The sequence below is a fragment of the Hyaena hyaena genome, unplaced genomic scaffold (genome assembly GCF_003009895.1).
Source record: "Hyaena hyaena isolate Hyena2069 unplaced genomic scaffold, ASM300989v1 scaffold_894, whole genome shotgun sequence".
Taxonomy (NCBI): domain Eukaryota; kingdom Metazoa; phylum Chordata; class Mammalia; order Carnivora; family Hyaenidae; genus Hyaena; species Hyaena hyaena.
Window position 1 is genome coordinate 41,278 of NW_024081526.1, and position 17,031 is coordinate 58,308.

At 41.6% G+C, this 17,031-nt stretch overlaps 1 protein-coding gene across 1 annotated transcript in view; it reads left to right on the forward strand.

The window, feature by feature from the left end:
- Positions 1-17,031, forward strand: part of LOC120222591 (myosin-IIIb-like) — a 146,397-nt gene that overhangs the window by 887 nt on the left and 128,479 nt on the right. Inside the window, exons 2-4 of the mRNA XM_039220474.1 lie at positions 2,134-2,245; positions 3,185-3,347; positions 4,666-4,746. Of these exons, the coding sequence (XP_039076405.1) occupies positions 2,134-2,245; positions 3,185-3,347; positions 4,666-4,746 (356 nt within the window). The remainder of the gene's footprint in view (positions 1-2,133; positions 2,246-3,184; positions 3,348-4,665; positions 4,747-17,031) is intronic.

The following is a 17,031-nucleotide window of genomic DNA, read 5'->3' on the forward strand; positions in this document are numbered from 1 at the left end:
CATTTCAGGAAGGGTATATGGAATAAATCTTCCCAAAAAAGACCCCTCTTGTGGACAAATTTTTTATATTGCCTCCTTTCTGTTTTGTCCTTATATTGAAGTACACAGGAGCTCAGCCAGAGTGCTTTTTTACCATGGTACCTACCAGAATCCAAAATCATTCCATGGAGGAAATACATTGTACTTATCTGACCTGATTACTACAGACATATCACTTATATGTTTTTTCAGTATTTTTCTGAAACCTTCACTTCTTTGCAGTACTGTTACCCATCCCTTTCTGAACCAAGCCAAATATGAATATTATCATCATAATAAATTAAGAGATTGGGTTGAAGGACCAGAAATCAAAATTAAGTTCTAATATTTATGCTAGTTCAGGATTCATTCTGCCTATTTGAAAATTAGAAACTGCTAGGAACCATCTATAGATGCCTGGAAAACAAATATAAATCCTTGATTGGAGAGCTGGAACATACCTTACATTCTTCTCATATCTCGCATGGACTGATCATTCATTAGATTCTCCTTAAATACATCATCATTAGTAGTATTAAGCCTGGGCGGATTAAAGCCAGAGTTGTTTATGTTATAAATGGCCAGGCCTAATGGAAAGAGTGTCGGAAATTCTGGTTTTACCACTGACTCCTATACCGTAAGCTGTTTGTACTTCAGCTTTCCCTACACATTCACCGACACAGATTTGCCATCTGTTCCCACCATCCGTATGTATTCCAGCACACAGTCCTTTGCTTTGGCTGGAGCCTGGTCAGAGAAGCCATGACTGAAACTATAGTCCTTGAGAAACTAAAGCTAATGTGCTAATGCCATGAGCTGCCCCTGTCACCCTAAGCCTGATTCCCAGCTGTCCCTCCTCCCACGTGGCCCCAGAAAACATCTTCTATGAGCAGGTTTATGGACTTGGCTAAATGACCTAGCATGGTCCTGACCACCATTCAGGGGTTCTGTGAGAGCACTGCCTCTCCTTCCTAGTAGTAGAAACAGAGGCTCAGAGCCTTGGAAATATCCCCAGGATCTCTGAATGCAAATTTTTTCCAGCAAATTCAGCATTATATCCTAACTTGTAAAACAGTCTTGTAGCACAAAGATAAAGTTAAATGATCCAAGTGCTAATCAGGTATGTTTATTTTTCCATAAACAGAAAGATGTGGAATATTTGGCAAGAAAAAGGGTCATATTTTGCATTTGGGCAATTTTTCTTAAAAAGTAAAAACTGCCCTATATTTAAAAGTATAGTAATTCCCAAAATAACAGATCAACCTTGTCTGAGGACTGGCAGGAAAATCCTTTGACAAGGAAATTAAAGTTCTAAGGGGTTGAATTTAATTATAGATGGCAGCAAAGAGCAGAGAAAAGATGTTGGAAAATTTTTAAAGAAAAACTAAGGTAAGGTGTTCTAAAAGGATAAAATATTCCTGTGTGTGTGTGTGTGTGTGTGTGTGTGTGTGTGTGTGTGTGTGTGTGTATTTGGGTGGGGAGAATAAAGAAATGGAGAGGGATAAAACCCTTTTGTGGGTGTTCTTTGAATCCAACCAGAAAGTATGGAAGTTAATTAAAATGAGTAATTTAGGAAGACAAATGTGGTTTTGGTGATTGTATTAAAAAATATGCCTACTCTGTACCTTTAGAGACATGGGACCTCAGCTGACTGATTCAGTAGTATTAGGCTATGATCATTTTTGCTATCTACAAATTGCTTCAGAGAGGACATTTCAAGGCAGAGTCAGAATTTATACAGTGGGATTACAAATTATATTAGAATAATGCTAACATTTAAAATAATGACTTTCCCTAGAAGAGGTCTCTGAACTTCAGTTTTCTTAACGGATTAGATACTTTGATTTTCCATGCAAAAGATGCTAAGTATTCCACTGAATATGAATTATAAAGCAATATTAAAAGGGAAATACATGTAGCAGAAAATTTAAAAGCAAGTAAGAGCTAAGTTAATAAGCATAAGTTGTATACCTCTCACTACCTAGTATACTTTTATTTGTGCTCAAGAAATATTTACTGTCAAAAACCAAAGCACGACAGTGGGTCCAGAGTATATCTACTGTACTATATCAAATGATAACTAAAAATGTTTTATTTTACTTTTTTATTTTGTAGGTATTACTACTTAGCATTCAAAGCCCATGAAACACCTGTTGCTAGCAAAGAGAGCTGTGTTGCTATCTTGGAAAAGTCCAGATTAGATCACTGGGTGCTGGGAAAAACAAAGGTAGTTCTCTCCTTATTGTTCACACTGTCACCTGTGATGCTCTACTCTGTACCTTTGTCTCTTGTCCCCAGTGATATGACTGGCTCTGTAAGCTGTGCGGCTTAGCAGGCAAGACCCCAGCCTAACGGTGATCTTTGCTGATCCTGGGTCAGGAATGGTCCTTGGGCCTCTGGACAAGAAGAGGAAGCTTTGCCTCCCGTTCAACATGTAATTTGAGAGAACCCTGTAATATTTCTAGAATGAGAACGTTGAGCTCATTTAAAAATGTCCCTCTAATTTAAATGCTGCTTATCCTAGCACCTCGTGGAAATAGACAAATCTTATTAGTGACCATAATAAGTATCTTTTACAGTTTTGTCCATTTTTCATTAGACTCTTGTTGTGTTGTTTTACTGTGCACCCTGATTAGTAGCCTCAATGTGTATAGCTTTTCATTTGGAACATCCTGTCGCTGCATCCCAGGTTTTCGTGATCCATTCTGAATTGTCCTACAAAGCTAGTGGCAGCCTGACCACACAGTTGCTCCTCAGCGGGACTTAGATCACTGTGGGCCCTGTACGTCCTTCTCCCAAACGTCCACTACTGGCCATGGGTCAGTTCTGGTGGTTAGTGCCTCCATCAAGGGCTGTGGAGATAGATAGTAAAAATCAAATTGAGAATATAGAACTCCTGGCAGATATGAGGCAGATTTGGAGAACATTTAGGATCTCCTAAACCCCATTAATCTCACTGTTCACATCAATAATCAAGAATTGGCTCAACCTTAGAAGGGAAAAGAATGTGTTTACTCCCAAGCAGTCAGTAATATTAGCATAAAACAAGTCACTGTAAACTTTATTTAGATAATGGTTTTAGTATTTTTATTAATAATACTCTTGAGTAGACTGGATCTCTGTTTAGGAGCCTATATGTAATGCTAAAAGTAATATCTCATTTCAGGTTTTTCTTAAATACTACCACGTCGAGCAGTTGAATTTGCTGCTACGAGAAGTCATAGGCAGAGTGGTTGTGCTGCAAGCATATGCCAAGGGGTGGCTTGGAGCCAGGAGATACAGACGAGTCAGAGAGAAGAGAGAGAAGGGGGCCATTGCCATCCAGTCAGGTAAATGGTCCTGAGTCTTGGCATTTCATCTTTTTCTCGTACCTTCCCTTCCCTTCTTGCTTCCTTTCTTCCTTGCTTCAGCAAATATTATTGAGTGCCTGTTGCAGTCTAGGCCCTGTGCTAGATGCTGGGAATCTAGCCATGAGCAAGACTGCTGTGGTCTCTCACCTCCACATAAGCAAACAAGCCATCACAACACACCGTGATGAGTGGCAAGGTAGAGGTGGTGTGAAGCGGCCGAGGGAAAACCCAGATCACACAGGCATGTGCCCCTTCTCCCAGATGACTGATGTGTACTACACACCTGAGGCCCATCACCACGTTCTCAGCATCAGAATCACTAATGCCATTTCCCAAAGGCTTTTCTAGCACAGGCAAAGCTTTTCAACCTGGAGAATAAATCACTAGGCCCTCTCATACGCCACGCCCATCCAGTGTCTCTTTGCACATGTATGTGTGTGTCATTTGTGTTACAAACAGCATCCGAGCTCCTGCACTGTTGATGAGTGGGCATGAAAGCGTCAGATCTTGTACACAGTGGACAGTTTCCCTCATGTCCTCATAACTCAGAATCACGTCGTCCTCTCTGGACTTCATGACCACACTCAGCACCACAGAAGGCTGTGATGCTAATGGGAGGGACAGAAGGGCGAGGTGGCCATGCCCTGGTAGGCAGCTGAATGCCCCAGTCTTTCTACAGGAGCCAGCACACCCCCAGGAATTTCCTTTCTCTTATCCGCATCCATTTCCTTGCCTTTTGCCTTTCTGCCGTCTATTTTCTTCTCCTGAAGCAGCTCTTGGCATGTGGTTCACCCTCCCCAGAAGCATGTGTCGTGCTATTCCCCTTGACTCCCATTGTTATTTTTCACTCCTTCAAATTTCATGTTCATACCTCCCCCTTGCCCCCAATAAAAAAACTGGACAGGTCAGGCTGTTCCGGAACAGTTCGTTCCCACCATCACAACAAACTACCCCCAAGTCCTGAAAATGGAGCTTCCTCTGCGGGTTGGGATGACAGGGAAGCACCTCAGCTGAGATGGAGGTCCCAAGTGATTCACAAGTAGAATCCAGAGTGTTCTGGAAACTCACTGCCTGAGTAAAAATAACTCCTTCTGAGAAGCATCTTGGAGGCCGAGCTAAGAGTACAGAGAGGCCTCTCTTCCCCAGCATCGCTCACGTATCTCTGCTTATTTTGTTCAGTGAGAAAGCGGGAGGGAGGAGTAGAGGGGTAGTAGATTGGAGGGAAAACAGCTTATATCAATTCTCTGGCACATTCTTAAATTAATGTCATTCCCAGCACATGGTTTTATATTTTTAGCCTGGAGAGGATATGATGCTCGGAGGAAATTTAAGAAAATAAGCAACAGAAGGAGTGAGTCTGCGGTTCCTATTCAAGCAGGTAATTAAAACATCATTTTCATAGCGTCCACTTGAAAATATTCCGTGATTAAGTTCATATGAGTTTAGGAAGGCTGAAAGGTTACGAATTCAGGAGCACCGGAATAAGAGGTAAAGTCCTTGTGGGGGTTCTAGTCCTTGTTCTGACACAGCCCTGCGTGACGATGGCAGGGCTAACAGTGGCCACTCACTGCTTGCCATGCGTGTGGAGAGATGCACGCAGTAAGTGCTCTCATAGTCCTGGTTTACCGAGAGGGCAACTGTGGCACGGAGAAGCGAAGTAACTTGTCCACGGTCACATGGCTAGTCAGGAGCAGAGTCAGCAGTTGAACACAGGCAGATTGGACAGTCAGCTTCACATACTGGCAACTGAACAAATTCCTTTCCTTCTGGGAGTCACGCGGCCATCATCTGTGAAACAAGAGTACTGGCTAAAGTGTGGTTAAGTATGGAAGGTGCCTAATAACCTTGGAACTTCTCTGATTATATGCAAGACCCATCTTTCAGCATCACAGCAATAAGAACAGCTCAGGGACTTCCCCGGCAAATGAAATTTCCCACGCCCTGGCCTGTATGTGGCTAGGGGTGTCCTCTGTGTCCTACCCCCACCCTGGGGTAAGCTGTGGCTCAGCTTTGCCTGGCCACGTGAGTACTCTGAGCTCTGGTTCCTGGCTCATCTGACCTCTCCCTGGCTCCTGGGTGGCTCTGTTCTTCTGCAAATGGTAATATTCATGGCGGCTGCCAGGCTGGGTTTCCATCGTCATTTGAAAGCTGTATAACCTGATTGAGGCTCTGGAAGAAGTAGGCTCCAGAGCATGCTTGGAACTCTGACAGTAGAGACAGAATGAGAGAGAAGGGGCTAGTCCAGTGGACTCTACAGGCTCAAAGGATAGAGCCTGTTGCCTTGAACCAAACTCCTAAGTAAAACAGCTGCACCGTTTCTGAGATGGTCCCTGTCCAGACCTGGCTCCAAGGACGCTTCTCAGAACTCTCTTAGGCCACCTTTGAGGCCAGACATCTTCATTCAGAAAAAAAAATATTTGGAAGGAACGGGGTGTCATTTAAATGCAAATGTGTAACTTTTAACACCATCCCCTAGGAATTTTAAGCTCTACGACTTCAAAGAGTTCAGGAAGAAGGATGCAATTGAAGTTGCAGCTTAAGAAAGACAACTCAAAGTGCATTTGCTCCCTGTTGCCCACCTCCACTCACCACACCACACCCTCCTCCACCCCCACAGTCTCCTCGACTGATTTGGGATCTTGCAGCTTGGCCCAAAGCCCAACATATGTTTTAAAATACAACCTTTGAATTATCTATCGTTGATCCACTGAGTACAGGTTGTAGGATCATAAGTCAGATTTTCCGTGTCTGAAAATGATCTTCAGAGGCTTCCCTGTTTGCACTCTGTTATTGCTGAGTAAGGTCTGCATGAAAACACAGACAGGTTTGCTTCATCACCATATCAGGCCAGTCATGACTGCATATTTCCAGTAGAGTACCTGTGCGGTAGGTACCACGGAAGGATGATCTTGTTTAGTGGAACTGGAGAGAATACGTCTTTAAGGTATTTCTTTGTTTTAAAGCTTTGCAGGCACCCCTTTTTTGTAGCCTGGCAACTAGTGTTCCTCCTTATCAGGTGGCATCAGGAACTTCCATTAACCGTGTCTCCCTCCAGAGGCTTGGGCAGACATGAAGACGTTCAGAGTGGGACTCGAGCCACCTCTCCCTCTTAGAAGTCGTGTGGCAGGCAGAGTTCCTTTGCCTTCAGCCAACACAGGCATCAAGGTGCTGGTTTTGTGTCAGCAGAAAGATGCATGGAGAGGGTGATTGCATTTGCAGTTGTGTTGGGAGTTCTTTTTACTTGAGAGTGTTTTCTGTATCTTTATATCGGAAGGCATGGTTGTGTTGATCTAAAAAGCAAAGCAGCTCCTTCTGACTTCTCTGTTTTCGGGTGTGTTCTTCTCAAAACATAATCTTCTTATTACAAGCTCTTCTTCACCCCACGAGAATATTCCTGGGCAGAACAAGCGCCAAGTAGTGGTTCCCTTACTTGTGAAGCCTGCAGGGAAGTGGCTTAGGGATGTTATCATAGCACAGCCATTCTGATTGTTTTTGAAACTTATTCTGTAATTTTTTTTTTCAACAAATCATTTCATTGGAAATATAGATTCTATGGAATGTGTTTCTTTGTATTCCAAGTTCTGGCCCATAGCATTTTTTTTTTTGTAGTGTTGCAAAGATATGTTATATATTTTTAAAAGAGCAGCCCTTGAAATTTAGGAAGCATTTGGCCTACATGTTGCTACAGAGCAGCGCATATTGAAATTTGTTTGCCTTTCATCTCCTTCCCAATAAAAGCAGCCGCACAGCTTATCCCTTTAGCTTCCTCAGAACTTCCTTTCAGAATTCCCGATCTATTACGGCACATTCACATACCAGAAACAAGATGCCTTTTCATGCTGTCAACCTTTTTCATCTGAAATGTAAATTAATTCTTGCTGGTATGCCTTGACAGAGATCAAAGTCGGGGAATTAACCTTCCTGGGCTTTCTCGGAGAATCTGTCCCCAGGACTGGGCTGCTACTAGAGGCCAGTGTCCCTGTTATAGGGCCCTCCTCCAGGCAGCCCTTGGTCTAGGAGCCACCATTTCAAAGGTGCAGAGTCCTTTTGTAACTGACCTCATCATTACTTTACACTAGGTGAGAAATGATCTGCCTGGCTAATTCTTGGAAGGAGGGAAGGACACGCACGCACGCACACACACACACACACACACACACACACACACACACACACAAGCCTGTTCATTTTAATTGTGGGCCCTTCACTCAGATTCCTGGAGCTTGTTTAAGTGGTTTTGACAGCGAGTGATCTCGGTATGGTAGAGGGAGGGACAGGGCTCCAGACTGGAAACCTCTCCCCTTGCTCAGTGGGTCATTTCTTGCTTGTCAGTCTTTGAGGTAGGCCACATTTGCATTTTCAAAATAAACAGATGCCTTTCAAATACATGAGCTGGTGGTCTAGAGATCTCTGTGGGCCCAAACAGTTCACCAGTCAGTGATCAAATGCTGGAAGAGAAAACAAACGAAAAAAATACCCTAGGTACATACGCCTCAATTTCCTAAGTGTATAACATTGCACCGACAATAAAGGGCCTTTATGAGATGTGAGGGATCTCAGGAAGAAAGAGCTAGGGATCCCAAGCAAAAGTATAGTTTATCATCCCCCCCCCCACCTTTTTTTTTTTTTTTTTTTGTTCTGGGGGAGAGGGTGGGGAACAACTTTGAATGTCATCTTAGTGAGAAATGGCATGCTTTGTGTGTTTTTATTAGTTAACGCTAATAAGAGGCTTTTGCCAATGGGAAACATTCTTCTAAATACCAAAAAATTTTAAATTACAATTCTTTTTAAATCAGAAAGATAAGATTGCATGTATTAGTTTTCAGATAGATGGGGTGTTCTAAGTAAAAAGTAATAGTTAAATGTCATTCCCTTACTAATCTATTTTTTTTATGAACGCTTAAGTGTCAGAAATTGGATATAACTAGATTTAGTCAAATAAAAATGCACACATTCCTCAGTAAATACTATCAAAACACACAACCTGTAGAGGATTCATAAAAGGTCTACAATATCATTCTTTTAAGTTTTTGAAAGCACTGGCTTTAAAATTGCTCCTCTAATTCAAGATCTGGTTTTTAAATGAGCGCAAAGTGGTGGGCCTCCCATCTTGGAGGGGAAATGCCTCAAGTAGGTGACAGTGGAGCCCGAGGGGCTGGGAGCAGAATTTCAAAGAGTGTCTCCGGAAGGAGTAGGCTCTTCCAGCCCCCACTCCAGCTCTCCCCCCACCCCCCAGAAGCAGGAAGAGCCCATTGGTTTACAGCATATTTTCATCTAATTGCTTCAGTGCAGTGGAAATTGTTTTCCCTTTCACTGTCCTCTGATCAGCTTCCTACTTACTCCCCTCCTTTGCCCTTCCAACAACACAGATAAATGATGGCCATTTCTCCTTCTGATGCCTTTTGGGGAGACTGCTTTCTGGAGCGTCAGCTATGACTCTGCCAAGGTTAGGCTTCCTTGAGCCTATGAACAGGCAATTTATTTTATTTTTTAAAGTTTATTTATTTATTTTTTGAGAGAGAGAGAGAACATGCTAGTAGGGGAGGGGCAGAGAGAGAATCCCAAGCAGGCTTTGTGCCCTTGGCGCAGAGCCTGATGTAGGTCTTCATCTCACTAGCCATGAGATCATGACCTGAGCCAAAATCAAGAGTGGAACGCTTAATCCACTCAGCCATCCAGGCGCCCCTGAACAGGCATTTAAACTGGCTTCAACTGGAACCGCTGGGTGCATCGTGTGACACTGGCCAATGAGAGTTGCTTTAAATGCTGCTTCCAGAAGGGAAAGCAAGCATCATGTCCAGATAGGTTCCAGCATACCTGGACACATTTTGAGACAACAGCCTATCAGAACCTGTTTAACTACTTTTAGAAACTTGACCCTACTTCATAACAAAATGAAATTTTTAGTATTCAAAACTGACCGAACTAAACATTTTTCAGAGTAAGGCCTCCTCCTAGCCTTTTCTAACTTTCAAAGGTTGATTCCTGGGGTGCCGGGGTGGCTCAGTCGGTTAAGCATCCAACTTCAGCTCAGGTCATGATCTCATGATTTGTACGTTCAAGCCCCGTGTCAGGCTCTGTGCTGACAGCTCAGAGCCTGGAGCCTGCTTCGGATTCTGTGTCTCCTCCTCTCTCTGCCCCTGCCCCGTTCACGCCCTGTCTCTCTCTGTCTCTCAATAATAAATAAAAAAATGTAAAAAAAAAAAGGTTGGTTCCTTTAGCACTGTTGGTGAATTGGCAGTGACTGGGTGGTTGTAGTAATTTTCTATAATGAGATTTCTGGAAATATCCCTAGGTGTGTAACTATATTTTACATTTGGAAATTTCTTTCTTCCTTCACTAATTGTTAAGTATCTACTTCATGCTGGAGCTACCATGGTAAATGATGGGATTTGATTTTGGGCATCAAATTTTCATTCTCTAATACAGAGGGCCATAAAATATCCTGTCCCCTAGAGAGATGGGTTTGTATAAATCATGTACTCTATATTATGCCAACGTGTATTGGGAAGAAATTCTGTAAAACTTCAGTGTAATACAAAGAGCCAAAATCATTATAAAATATAGCTGAGGATTTACATTGAAATACCCCATGTTTCTTGAAGGTAAAAATGATCACAGTAGATATTTTTCATTCTGACAAAGCTGTGTATAAGCAGATCATTGATCACAAGCCAAACAGTAGAGGAAGGTCAAGTGAATGTACCATTGAAGGACAAGGCCCACTTTGAACTAACAGAAGGAGAAGAAGTACACCCTCTATATTCCTCTTCTTTTATTGCTGTTTTGCCAGTCTCTCTCTATCCCATTATTTCTTCACTCACTCCATTTCTGTCTCTTAGATTCCTGGTTATTTCACACAAATGCTTGCTTCCTCAAAATGTGAGTAAGACAGCTTCCAAACTCTTCTTGACCATTGGGCAGGAACCAGCTACCTCTCCTTTCCTAGTGTTTTAGGTCATATCCATTCAAGAGTAAAGTGACATCTAGAGGAAAGTGTTAACTGGTGTATCTGGGCTTGAGATGAACTATGAGATACCCACTTGCTCCACTGCCTTCTAAAGCTTTGTTTAACAGAAGACAGAATACCTTCAGGTTTATGCAAAGGACCCTGCCCAGTCCATCTGCACACTGCCTGGGTTTCTCTAACTCTCTGTATGTAAAAAGTTAGGATGATTTCTGACAGCTATAGGCTTAAAGTTTTGGAGGAGGAAAACGTTTGTGGGGATAAGCATTGTGCTTTACGTGGGAAAATGTGTATGAGCGAGACATGTGCGGAGACATGGAAGACATACAGGACAGGATATAGAGAGCTCCCCTGAAGCTTGGCTTAGAGGAATATAGTGTATATAAATATATATATCTCTGCCATATATATATATGGCATATATATCTCTGGCACATATATATATGGCAGAGAGAAGGCTTGACCTGCAGCTTCCAGGTTTCTGTTAAGAAATGGCCTCTGCCAAACCTCATTTGGGCACAAACAATAGAATTCTTGCCATGAAATAACTTGGAATGCAAAGGAATGCCCTTTGCTATGAAATCAAATAATTGTTTATGTTAGAATTAAATGCCCAGAGGGAGGAGTGCTATTCATCCAATGCACAGAGAGAAAGCTGCAAAGCCAACATGGGGTTGAGGTCTGCTTATGCCTGATATCATATTGAGGTGGCACAGAACTCAAGATGAACCTTGGGTGCAGCATTCTGCCCCTGTACAACTCAAGATTAAAATATCAGAGGAAGTCCATGAGTGCTTCCCAATTTCAAATCAACTTCTCCATGCTGGACCTCATATAGAGTTCCAGAATCTGGCTGCAAAGAGAGGTGCTGCCCAAAATGGCATCTTTACCACCTCAACCTTGACTGAAACAACATGATCATGATCAATAACACACTCAAGTTTCCTTTATTCAATGTCTTTAATTTTTTTCAATTTTTTTTTTCACATGGAATTGTAGTTATTGAGGCTATACCCACATACTAGTAAAGAAACATTAGAGGTAAAAATGAACTGCTATGGCGAGAGTGACTGGACTTCTTTTCCTCAAAGAACTCCTGTGTGTAGAAAGGCAGATTTATTTTTCCCCTCAACAGGTGAAACAGAAGCACAGAGAATTTAAATGACATATAAGTCCACTTATGTGTTATGTGAGCTTAAGAATTGGTATCAAAGCCCTCTTCTGAGTCTTCACCCAGTTCTCTTTCCAGTAGACCACACTCTACGGTTGGTTTCCATCTTGGATATGGCACATGTACATAGGGTACCAGTCAAAGCTTTGAGAGGAGTTTCATATACCAACCTAAGCAAGTGGACTTTGGAGATAAAACAATTGACTTTAACCAGAAAAAAAACCCCAAAAATCTGATTTAAAAATGGGCAGAGGACCTCAATGGAAAGAAGACATACTGATGGCCAATAGACACATGAAAAGATGCTCAACATCACTAATCATCAGAGAAATGCAAACCAAAAGCACAATGACATATCACCTCATGCCTGTTGGAATAGCTAAAATCAAGAAGTCAAGAAATAACAACTGTTGGTGAAGTGCATGGAGAAAAAGGAAATCTGGTGCAGTGTTGGTGTGAATGTAATTGGTGTAGCCACCATAGAGAACAGCATGGAAGTTCCTCAAAAAATTAAAAACAGAAATATCATATGATCCAATAATTCCACTGCTGGGTATTTGCCCAAAGAAAATGAAAACACCAACTCAAAAAGATATATGCACCCCTATGTTTACAGCAATATTATTTATATTAGCCAAGATATAGAAGTAACCTAAGTGTCCTTTGATAGATGAACGGATAAAGAGGTGGTATATATACACAATATATTCCAGTGTATATTCCAATATAATAGAATATTATGCAGCCATAAAAAGGACAAGATCTTGCCATTTGCAACAAGACAGATGGACCTAGAGATTATTATGCTAAGTGAAACAAGCCAGACTGAGAAAGACAAATACCATATGATTTCATTCCTATGTGGAATCTAAAAAACAAAACAAATGAATAAAAAAAAAAGTAGAATCACCCTCTAAATACAGAGAACAAACTGATGGTTTCCAGAGGGAAGAGGAGTAGGTTTATGGGCAAAATGCATAAAGGAAAGTGGGAGATACCAGCTTTCAGGTGTAGAATGATTAAGTCATGGGAATAAAGGTACAGCACAGGGAATATAGTCAATAGTATTGTAATAGTGTTTTATGGTAACAGATGGTACCTACAGTTGTGTCAAGTCTAGCATATTGTACAGAGATGTTGAATCACTGTGTTGTACACCTGAAACTTCTATAACATCGTAAGTCCACTATACTCAAACTTTAAGAAAAAGGAAAGAAAATTAAGCAAACAAAAACAATTGACTTTAATTCCCAGCTATGCTATAATTTGTCATATAGTATGGGGAAAAGTACTTAACTCCTGAGTCTTATAAGTGAGAAACTTATAAGTTTCCTCACTTATAAAATGGGACTCATTAATGCTTAATTCTCAGGACTGTCATGAAGATGATTACAAACAATATACGGAAAGCATCTTGCATGGTACCTGGTACATGGTAGATATTCCGTAAATGTTAGTTCCCTCTCTGTCCTTCCTAAATAAGACCTTTTTTGGGAACAAAAAATCAGTCTGTATGGTACTCTTCAGTGGTGAGCATATTATAACTTCAAAAAGATCAAACTATTTTCACTTTGGGAGAAAAAAAATAGTGCCTGTTAAGTCTTAAATACAGTTACAATAAAACCTTTATAAAAGAGAGAATCTTCCAGGGTCCCTGGGTGGCTCAGTCAGTTAAGCATCTGACTCTTGATTTTGGCTCAGGTCATGATCTCACAGGTGTGAGATCGAGCCCTGTGTGGAGCTGAGTGCAAAGGCTGCTTGAGATTCTTTCTCTCCCTCTCTTTCTCTGCCCCTCCGCCACTTCTGTGCTGCTCTCTCTCTCTCTTTCTCTCTCTCTAAAATAAAAAAAATAAAAATAAAGAATTTTCCAAAGCTTAACATAAGCTTGTTCATCTAACAGGAAAAAGTTAAAAAGCAATAATATCATGTGAAATATTTCAAGTCGTTTTGTTTTTGTTTTTTAAAGAGCTGTGCTCCATCATGCCAAGAGCTTGATTCATTTGTGTAGAGAAATGTTTTCATTCACCTCAAAACTGTTAAGATTTAGGTAGTATGTTCCTGACATCATTTTCCCATTCACTGGTTTGAGGCCCTTCTGTAACTTGTTCTGTAAAATAGCAAGTCCCCTCCTCACCGCCTTCCATGAAGTCAGAAATTCTAAACTCCAGGAGTTAAATATCACCCAGATTTGCTGCCTGCTGGTGTGGAAAGCAAGTCACCTTTCAGATGTCTAAGGAGTTGGAGGATCTCAGTGTGCATATCATGCTTAACCCACAGTGACGGGTGATTGGCAGCATAACAGCTGAGCGACAGCCATTTGGCTAGGAGTTCAAACCCCAACACGAAGAGCCATAGCAGGATCATGGCTTGATTTGCTGTGGCCATGAAGTCTAAATCACTGAGCACAGAGGTGGAGGCAGAGGTGACAGCTGGTAGCTATTCTCATCAATAAAGTTGTGACGGTTGAGATGTACAAGCAACCAGAGCCTGCTAATTTCATAGACTCTGAGCCAAGTACTTAGTGTCAAAACCAGCTATGGTCAATGATACAAATGGCTCTGAAGGATCCCTCGTCAGCAAGCAAGGCTCTCCCCACCAAACTCTTTCCTCCTACTGGGTGAGAAGTGATTGGATCCCGCTTTCCAGGAACGATCAGTTTGAGAAGACTTTATCTTTTTATTTTTAAGTTCTGGTGATTTTTTAGAAGTCCTATTTATTGAGGTGTAAATTATATACAGTGAAACTCAAATGGTTTGATAAAATTGAATGAACACACACAGTCAGGTAACCCCCTCCACAATCAAGAAAAAACAATTACCAAAAAGTTCTCTCATGCCCCTTCTATCACCATCCCTCCCGCACCCTTAGCTCCTGGTGACCACCAGTGGGTTTTCTGTCCCTATAATTATGCCTTTTCCAAAATGTCATTGAAATGGAGTAATATAGTACATAGACTTTTGCGTCTGCTTCTTTCACTTAGCATAATGCTTTTGTAATTCATCGGTGTTGGTGCATTTAACACTAATTTGTGCCTTTTCATTGCTACGCAGAATTCCAGAGTATGGATATGCCACAATTTTGCCAATTACCAGCTAGATGATTTTTGTTTCTAGTTATTGGTGACTGTGAATAAAGCTGTTATAAACATCCAGAACTTTATCTTTTTAGGAAAGACTTATAGGAAAGTAAATAACTTTGATTTATGGGAAACGAGAGCTGTATAAACTGGAATGATCCTAGAGGTGGGAGTTATTTCCTTCTTGATTAACAAACAGTAATACTTATTTTTCCTAACATGTTATTTATGGCTGTGGAACAGGTGCCTCATACGTTGCTGGTAGGACTACAAAATGGTGCAGCTACTTTGCAAGACCACATGGCGATTTCTTATAAAAGTAAACATACTCTTACCATATGATCCAGTGATCATGCTCTTTGGTATTCACCCAGAGGAACTGAAAACTTCATCCACACAGAAACCTGTACACAGATGTTCGAGGCAGCTTTACTCATAATTGCCAAAACTTGGAAGCCACCAAGATGTGCTTCAGTGGGCAAATGGATAAATGAACTGTAGTACGTCCAGACAGTGAAAATTATTCAATGCTAAAAAGAAATGAACTATTAAGCCACGAAAAGGCATGAAGGAAACTTAAATGCATATTACAAGGTGAAAGCCAGTATGAAAAGACTCTGTACTGTATGATTCCAAATATACGACACTCTGGTAAAAACAAAACTATGGAGACAGTAAAAATGATCAGTGGTTGCCAGGGATGTAGGAGGAGGTTAGTAGGCAGAGCCCAGAGGATTTTTAGGCCAGTGAAGATACCATATGACACCATAATGATGGATATATGTCATTTGTTGTCCAAACCCATAGGATGTACAACACCAAGAGTAAACCATAATGTAAACTATGGATTTTGGGCAATGAAGGAGTGTCAATATAGGTAGCAAATGTATCACTCTGGTGGGAACCGTTGAGAGTAGATGCATGTGTGGGAGCGAGGAATATGGGGAAATCTCTGTGCCTTCCCCCACAGTTTTGCTCTAAATCTAAAATTACTCTGAAAATGTTTTAAAAAGGAGGTGGGAGAAACGGTCTCAGATGGAACCAGGAAGGACACATCTGCCCCAGGCTTATGAGGAGTACTAAGCCAGAGCCAACTAACACAACCACAACAATCTATGAAGCTTCCTCCAATCTATTTTTGGAAGCAGGTGGGACATAAACTATACGAAGTAAATCCCATCGAAGGCTGCTGGGAGTCAGAGAACAGAGTGACCGTCCCTGGATGCTTGAAGGTCGGGGGAATTCCCCAAGCAGTGATGTTTCAGGGCAGACAAGAAACTGATCTCTAGGATAAGGGATAACCTTCCTCCTTAGTTTCCAAGTTAGAGGAAAGCAATTACAAGACAAGACTTTTCTTTGAACACAGTCAAAGTTTGACTGGGATAATGACTGGAATTAAGTGCTAGAGAATCAAAGTGGAAAATGATCTCTTAGGCCTGAAATTACCAGAATTGTTTTATGGGGAGACCAGGGTTTCTGATGTGGCTGTTTAAAAAAATCTGTCAATGAGATTCTCTTCTTTGAGAAAAGAATTTTACTTTCTCAGTGCTGCTTTTGGTGGCATTTGCCTGTCAGACCTCCCACAAGTTGGCCTCTTTATGTTCTGGAAAGATGGCTGCTGACCAGCTGTCACTCCAGCCAGAAATGACACAGGCCCCTTGTGCAATTGGCCCGCAGCGCTTAGGAGGGGAAGGTAGGGCTTTTGTGCCTCATCTACATGCGCCTTCTCTGCCAGATACAGTAGGCACTGTTTGCCAGGTCCATTATGAGAGCAGGAAGGCTTACCCAGCCTAGATCCCCAACCAAGAAATTGAGCTGGACAGTGCCCCAACTAGAAACCATGCTCCTGGGTCTGTCCTCTGGGTAGGCCATCAAATGCCAGTCTAGGCCACAGCCTCCTCCATAGCTGCTAATCTGTGGGACCTTAGAGGCACAGACATGTGAAAGAGAGAACTCCCACTTGTAAAGGAAGAAATAAGAGGAGAGGTTAATGATTTTTAAATGTTTACATTAATGGAGCTGCACTGTGTAATATTTAGGAATTCAGACTTCAGGATGAAACTGTTTGGGTTCGATTCCTGGCTCTGCCACCTTCCAGCTATGTGTATGACTCTTGAGCAAGTCATTTAACCTCCCTGGACCTCAGTTTCCTTACCTGTAAAATGGGAATAATAGTGGCCTCCTCTTAGAGTTACTGTGAGGATTAGTGAGTTAATTTTTGTAAAGGGCCTTAGAACACTGCATGGCACATAATAATCCATATTTGTGTTTGTTAAATGAAAATAATAGACATTTTCCTAAGTCCTTGTCTTAATGCCCAACCCCCCACCCCACCGCCAACCCCGGCCAAATCGAGATGAATACAGGTACCTGATTTTTTTCTTCTATTTCTTAGCATCAGTCAGCTTTCCCTCTTTACGTTAGTTTCCTAGGGCTAACATAACAAATT